The following is an 8,186-nucleotide window of genomic DNA, read 5'->3' as shown; positions in this document are numbered from 1 at the left end:
TTTTCGTTCATTTTTTGTACATAAATTAGGCCGTTAGTTTTATTATTTAAATTGTTTTACATTTGTCATTCCGGGAGTCAGGATGACTCGTATAACAAAATTATCTGACCTCATTAACCAAATGTAATAACTTGTTTCCCAATCTACTATTATGAATAAATATGTTTTTAAATTAAACTTAAACTGACCATATTTGCTTTTGGTACGATTCTTTTTTTATTTCCTTACATCTATTTGTATGCTCATTGTAATAGTTACAATTACATGTACGTTGTTAACATACATCAATATGAATTATTGTATCCTTATTGGTTAGTTTATAATTAGTATCAATAATAAACAGAGGATACACAAAAGAGTTTAACCAACAATTCGTTATTAGTACAAGATGCAACATTAAACAATCTAAATTTTATATTTGGCCTTGCTAAAGCGAAATGAATTTTTTACCTACAATGTACTACGCAATGTTATTTCTAATGCAAGACGACTGTCCATCGTACAGGAGTGAATCAAGTGTTCACGTTACATTTTGGACAAAAGTTAAATTTTGATGAAATTTTCAAAAAATAAAACTAAACAAATTCTACCATTAAGTAATCTTGATTTCAGAATACCACGAGGCTAGTGTTATGAGAGGGTTTGGATAGGGGGTTTACAGAATAGAGAATAATGGGCTAAAAATATAAAGAATGGAGAAAAATGGATCAAAAACATAAAGAATAGAGAATATGGGGCGCTAAAATATAAAGAATGGAGAATAATGAGCAAGAAATACAAACAATAGAGAAAAATTGTCTAAAAAATTGAAGAATACAGAAAAAAAATGAAAGACCCCCCACCCCCCTCAAATCCATACCCTCTTGTGACAGAGAATAAACGATTATGTTTAATTCAGTCTTCAAAAGTTTTCACCCTGTTTTCGTTCTGAATGTGCATTTAATTTGCCACTAAACGTTAAGGATGTTAGCTACTTAGTTTCAAAATAACGCGTTTTGAAAGACTGTTATAAATTGATAGGATATAATATAACGAACTAAAAAAGCAGAAAAAATGAAGGGTCCTTATCCTTGTTTTCAAGATATAAGCCATAATGATTGGAAATTTGGCGGGAAATAATTCTCTCCAGATTTTTCATACATTTAAAATGACCATAACAATAACCATGATTTCATAAGATTTTAAAATATGACTATTTAAAACATATGTTATTATATTATTAAAAGAAAGGAGATGTTAGTGGATGACATTTTAATGGCACTACGTGAACAATGATGGATAAAACCAGATGATTCAGAATATGTGACAAAAAGTCAATAACATGAGGAGCTATAATCACACATCAATCCAGCGTGATTTTGGTGGTTCGTTTTATGCAGTTCTTAAATGTAATAAAACTTCATCTTAGTTCAAATGTCTTTTTTTTCTAATAAAGGAAATGTTATCAACACAAAGTTCGGTCTACAATGTATATTTACGAGATAGTATATATTGCTTGTTTAACGTTCAGTGGCAAATATTTCATTCATGTTAAGGATGAAAACAAATTAATAACTAATACAACAGTTAAGTCGATAGGTAGAAAGATGGGTATGTCACTTAAAAACAATATTACATTTGATTTGGGCACACATCTTGCTTTAGGGAGCAACCATTTAACTTTAAAAAGGGGGGTTAAGGTTTTTTGTCTGAATCATAAATTTTTTTTCGCACAAAACGCGAACATTTTTTCTTAGTTTTTCAATCAAATTATTTTTTTTCAAAATTTAACACTGGTGCATATGGGAGAAATCTGGATTCAAAATATTTTTTTTTGTCATCTGCTCGACCCCACTTTATTTTTTTTCATCAAATTGGGGATCAGAATATTTTTTAGGAACAAACCATAACTCCCCCCCCCCCCCCTTTCTTGCAGTTAAATGGTCGTTCCCTTACAACAGGCCATCTAAGTTTCCCCAAAAAAGATTTTGCAAAGGTTATTTTTTAAAATTACATGTAATATGATTACGTTCCTATTATGACCAGACGTGGCTGTGTATTTATACATCCCGTACCCACTTTGGCAAGGGTTTCACGTCCGAACGGGGAAGTCAAGTGATGACCTTATTTCTATACACCTGTCAACAATTCGGGTTTATAAATGGATAGCAATTTCCTTCATGGCTTTACAGTAATTCTTCCGTATCAACCATTGAATTGATATTATAATCAGCATTGTAAAAGGCAAACATAAACAATGATTGTAATCTCTATAATATTATACAAAATTAAAGATAACTAATATATAATATAAATGTAATAATGTATTCGAAAACATACTTCCGGGTGTCGAGGAAGTGAATGGAACAACTTCTTTAAAATATCTGGTTTCCCAAAGAAATATTTCACCATTTCCTATTTAAAATTTAAAAATTACTTTAACGAACAAAATAAACATTTTAAATTGTTACAATCATAAGTTTCTAATAGAAGAAAGATAGCCGTAGTTTCTGACAACTCATATTAATTCCGTCCACATCGATTGGCCATTCAATTAGACTAACGTCTTTCCATACTGTAGCAAATTCGATGGGCATATCTTTTGTAGCGATGCCTTTCGCAATTACTATAATTTTTTGTAAATCCCTCGAGAATTTCTCATATTTAGCTCTTTCGATCTCAAAACTGCTCCATTCGTTCTCCCTAAAAGATGGTGTGACGAGGAAAATTATATGCCTACTCTCATGAATTGAAGCGGCGCGTGCATCAACAATTGACTCCCCTATGAAAAAATCTCGATCTTCGCAGCACAAAGTTAAACCCCATTCCTGTTCAATTTTCGGCTGCAAAAAATTCTTTATAAAGGACACTCCGTCATCTGAATACGAAACGTATACATCATACTTAAAGTCAACATTCAAACTTTTTTCAGCCATTTTGAGAAATTTTCGTTGACAAAAAAATATTAATCGCCATCGGAAGTTATACAGCAAAGTCGCAAAAATAGTCAAGATACTAATGCAAGTCAGTAATGACACACCAAACTTTAGCCATAATATACCGTTGCAATCCGAATAAAAATCGTGAATTTTCTCATATACATTTAACGTGTGGCTTACATGATTCGCATCTAACCTGCACGTGTAATTTCCATCGCAATCTAAATTGGCGTTCGTAGAACGTATCCAATACAGAAATGACACTGTTTCACAGTGGCAAAGAAAGGGATTTAAAACAAGAAAAACTTCAAATTTGCCCAATTTCTTTTGTTGTCTGTCGATCCATCCCCTCATATTTTCGTCGAGCGTCGGCAGAAGGTTAAACGATAAATCAATTTTATTAATATTGGTCAAAGACGTTACTACCTCAGGAACAGTTTGAAACAAATTACCTTGTAAATTCAAGTATTTTAAATGTTTCAATCCATCCAAAAATCTTTTGTTTAAGACCCACATAAAATTTTTTGATAGATCCAAGTGTTCAACATTTGGTGCCCAGTTAAAAATTCCAATATGACTGCTACTTTCATTAAAAATTCTAAATAACTTTGCCTTTGACATCCTTAATGTTGTTAAATTTGACATAAGTGGAAACTTATCTAATGTCCTGTGGGCACTTATTCCTGATATGTTAAGAGACTTTACCCGATTTTTACCAATAAATGTGAATTTTGGGAAAATTATCGTATCAAAATCGGAAACGTCAAAATTTTCCAAAGAACTTTCGTTAAAGACGACTTCGTCGAAAAGAAATTTTGACATGATATGAGTAGCTCTAAATTCCTTCAGACTTTTAGGTGCATACAAAATAACTTTTTTCGGCATTGAATTAGAATTCGGAGTTATTATTTCATCAATTCTAGAGGCTGTGTCGTTATAAAATTTCGGGTTTCTGTATCCTAATGCAAAATATGAATGATCATATATTTCAAGATTTGTTAATCTTTTAAAGAATTCCATAAACTCTTCTATAAAGTATTTAATTAAAAGCTGAAATCATTTGCAGTTAAATGTATTTTCCTGAAACACTCCGGATGTTCAAATGCCAGTAATGAATTATTTCTAAATGCAACAATGTTATTGAATGATATATCTAGCGTTTTAATACACATGGTTTTTATATATTTCATCATTTCCTCGGTGAGTACTACATCATAGTAAAATATTTTCACTTTTGCAAAGGTCACGTCGTGGAAATTAATTATTTCCATCGTTTGGTTCTCGAACGGATATAACATTCGGAAGGCTTGAATCAAATGAATAGGGCTTTTACTTACGTCCAGAACACTGAGCTTTGGGAAGTGTCTTAAGGCATCTATCTCGACAACAAAGAAATTACTGCAATTATTCATATAAAATTCGGTTATACTTTCTGGAAGGTTTCCAAACGTGTCGTTTGTCAAATGGTTGACGAAGCAGTTTTTAAACCGTATATTCGTCAATTCATCCATTACACGAAACTGGTTCGGAAAATAAGGAAAACATACCAGATCTATTGTTAAGCTTCGTAACTTTGTTAGATGTTCCACTGGAATGTTATAGGATATTTCTGCAGATTCGTCACAGTCTGTTTCCATCATATTTTGACCAATGTCCAATTCTGTCAGGTTAAGAAAAGGGATACTAGCTGAATACGAATCGGTCAAATTTAACGAATTCCCCGAAACTTCCAAACACGTGAGCAATGGTAGACATACAAAGTCACTGAAATCGAGGCTGCGTAATTTATTGTTATTAATGTACACTGTCGATAATAATTTGTACTTTGATAAAGCACTGCAATTGATGATCTCAATATAATTTTCCGATAAATCTAAGATATTTAAATCTTGCGGCAAATGTTGTGGTATTTGAGTCAACTGTTGATTTTGGCAATCGGCAAGTATTACGCCAAATGCTGATTTACTAACTGAACAATCCATCTGTACTTGTGGTAATACCCCGAATAAGATTAAGTGAATCAATACTATTTGAAACATTATTATTCAAGAGACTGTATACTAGAATTTATAACACAAAAATGTTTACAATTTTTCACGCGAGTTTAAAAACGTATTAAAATATAGTTTTCTGTCCTTTATATGTGGACTTGGTGTATTTCTTTCAGTTGATTTGAATTTGAATTGAAGCAACCGATTGCATAGTGTGAATTTGTGAAATGATTAGCAATCAATTCAATTAAATATGGACGGTAAATTCGTAACAGGAAGATATACACAAAAGAATGTCAACTGAACAAACACAATATAGCAAATATCAATGTAATACCCTTTAAAAATAAAAAAAAAATACCATATGCTTTTGACACAATATGAAAAAACCACGTTACTCTGATCTCGTAGAGGAAGGAGGACTTCTTATAAATTTAACGTGTTTTAATTTCTTTACTTAGAAATATACGAAATAATAATCCAAATGCTCTGAACTGCTTAGGTTTGCTTTGTTTTTTCCAGGAGGTTTCAAATAAATAGGTGTTGTTAAAGAGCGTTCCTGAAGGAGGTAAATAAAAAAGGCGCTAAGGACGCATTTTCCGGTACAAAATTTAACCCTGTTGATATCCGCCGATCGCAAAGAAGTGACCTCATTTTGTCTTTTACACCATACATGCCATAATGATTGTTGCTTTTTATCCGGCAGACATATTTGCTGTTGATAGTGGATCTAGATCGTTGTTCGTCTGTGTAAAATGTGTTTAAACGTTTTAGACAGACTTTAAGCTGGAATATAATATATACATGTGTCTATTGTTGTATTCTTCACGAAACTGTTGAAGGGATCGGTAAACCTCGCCTTTTCACAGTTCCTCAGCCTCAAACAAAAAGTTGATATTTTTTTGTCATTGACTTAATGATGTATAATATTTATTAAGTTTTAATTTATCGCAACGTTGACAAAAAAAAATGAATACATAAAATAATGATGATGAAAAACAGTCATGTGTCCATTTTCTGGATACCATGCTTAATACCATTCCATTTCAGTGTTTATGTACTTTTTTGAAATCTAAATCTAATTATCGATACATTACATCAGCAGACTCTATAATTACTCTTTTTATCACAAACTGTGTCTGATTTATGAATAGAAAATGAATAAGTTTCAAGTTTTGAGTTAATAGTTATCATAAATCAGCCCATTGATGCGGTGTTGCTGAATTAATGACTCCAGTCATATCAAATTTAACACCATTGTTGCAAATCTCAACAACTTTAATCTAAGCAGTCAGTTATATTGCATAACAGATGATAAGTTGTTTTATGCTGTGAAACTGTACTTAATAGTTTCATCAATATCGAATTTAAACGTGAATAATTGTAATCTGTTAGTTTAAACAGGGAGGTGATTAACATTTTACACGATTTTTTTTTGTGATACCATGAGCAGAGTGCAAAAATGTAGAAAATTCAAAACACTTAATATTAAAGATTATTTACAGACTCAATATTTTTTTCGTGTTTTAGTAACAATAAAATATGACTGCAATACAAAAATGATAGATTTTAAAATTGTGATGATCATTAATGAAAAAATTAATTGGCAAAATTAATTCTGTAATAACATTAACTGTACCAATTTTTACTGCACAAGATGCGCATTTCGACAATAAATGTCTCTTCAGTGATGGTCGAGGTCAACATTTTTTGTTAATACAAATCTTATTCGAAAATTGAAAAGCTGAGGAAACCAAAAGGGACAAAAAGTTTAGCCAAAGTTTGGCAAGGAATCAGACGTTAGCATGAGAGAGAAATATTCCTCAATTTAAAAATAATTTCCAAAAATGTTGTAACTGTAAATGTCAATAACACTATTTCCGTATTTCCATGCCAGTACCGAAGTACGAGCTACTAGGCTCGTGATACCCTCTGGGACTAATAGTCCACTAGCAGAGGTATCGACCCAGTGGTATAGTAATAACATTAACGGTACCAATTTTACTGTACCAGATGCGCATTTCGACTATTAAGGATGTTCGCTCCTATTGGGTTTGAAATTATCGCCAGATATTCGGAATCCTCTGGTTTTATCCATGTAGTGTCATTAAAACATTTTCCCCGTTAATCCCTACTTTTCTCTTTATAATTTTATTACAAATAGTTTAAAAAGCCATATTTGAAAATCTTATAAAATCCTTGTTATTTTTTCATAAATTTTGAAAGAAAAAGGGTGCCAATGTTAAATGTAAGAAAAGTCTAGAGAGAATTATTTCCCGCCAAATTTCAATGGTTTATATCTCTAAAACAAGCACACTACGTTTTTTCTGCTTTTTCAGTTCCTTTATTTATATACTATCCATTTATAATAGTCTTTTAAAAAGCTTGTTATTTTGAAACAGAGTAGCGAACATCCTTAATTTCTCTTCATTATATTTGACGTGATGTTTCTTTTCTTTCTATGTTTCATTTGAAAGAATAAATAAAGTCAATGAAACAACATTTACAATATTTGGTCCTTATTTTCGTTTGACTGAGTTTATCTTTCTATCAACCGTTGAAACATAAACACATTATTAGTCTAATAAAGCGCAATTTAACCAATGAAAAAAAAACTTTTTAAACCGATTTGTTCTCAGATTTGAATCAAACATATATACATGGTACTTGGTAATTAAGATAAAGAATTTATTTTTCCATTTAAAGAATTAAGATGAATATTTACTAAATTGCACCATTTCCTGCTATTTATATTTAGCAATCTAATTGCCTTTAATTTTCCAGAATTCAACTATTAAGGATATTCCATTAAACAATTTAGTTTACATTAACTAATCATGCGTTAGCAATAATCCCTATACAACTGCACATTTAATGCTATTTTAAATCCCTCATATTAAAAGAGAAATATAAAGGAGATACAAAATTTCAACACGCTCCTGGCGAAACATAAAGAACAACAACAGCAACTGTATTGCTGGCCGATATCTCAATGTCAAAGTGCAGGCGTTTTTGTGGTGAAAGGTGGGAACGCTTCTGAGAATTTAGAGTTACACGATCATATTGTTCCCCCAAAATGGCTGTAACTTTACCGACACATTACATTTTTTTCTGTTTTAGGGGAGAGGGGGCGCCGGGAACGCCTCCGTATGAATCTGCGCCTGCAGTAATGTAGATGACAACAAAATGCTGTTAGTTAGAGATCATGGCTCCTGGCACGTGTTTAAGTGATGTGTGATGTTCATAGAGCTGTACGTGTGCATTAAAGTTAACATAA

The 8,186-nt window shown here is 31.7% G+C and overlaps 1 protein-coding gene across 1 annotated transcript; it reads right to left on the bottom strand.

Annotated features, from left to right (window-relative positions):
* Positions 1–2,266: 2,266 nt before the first annotated feature.
* LOC127724327 (toll-like receptor 4) lies at positions 2,267–4,374 on the bottom strand. The gene has a single exon (XM_052231261.1). The coding sequence runs from the start codon at positions 3,936–3,938 to the stop codon at positions 2,463–2,465; it is 1,476 nt and encodes a 491-aa protein (XP_052087221.1). The 5' UTR covers positions 3,939–4,374; the 3' UTR covers positions 2,267–2,462.
* Between the last annotated feature and the right edge of the window lie 3,812 nt (positions 4,375–8,186).

This window comes from Mytilus californianus, unplaced genomic scaffold, assembly GCF_021869535.1.
Source record: "Mytilus californianus isolate M0D057914Y unplaced genomic scaffold, xbMytCali1.0.p SCAF_14, whole genome shotgun sequence".
In the NCBI taxonomy this organism is placed as follows: Eukaryota; Metazoa; Mollusca; class Bivalvia; order Mytilida; family Mytilidae; genus Mytilus; species Mytilus californianus.
Note: the sequence above shows the minus strand (reverse complement) of the source record. Positions and strands in the feature narration are given on the sequence as shown.

Coding starts and splice junctions, on each gene's coding strand:
- LOC127724327 (XM_052231261.1), bottom strand. CDS start 3,938: ATGGAATTCTTTAAAAGATTAACAAATCTTGAAATATATGATCATTCA.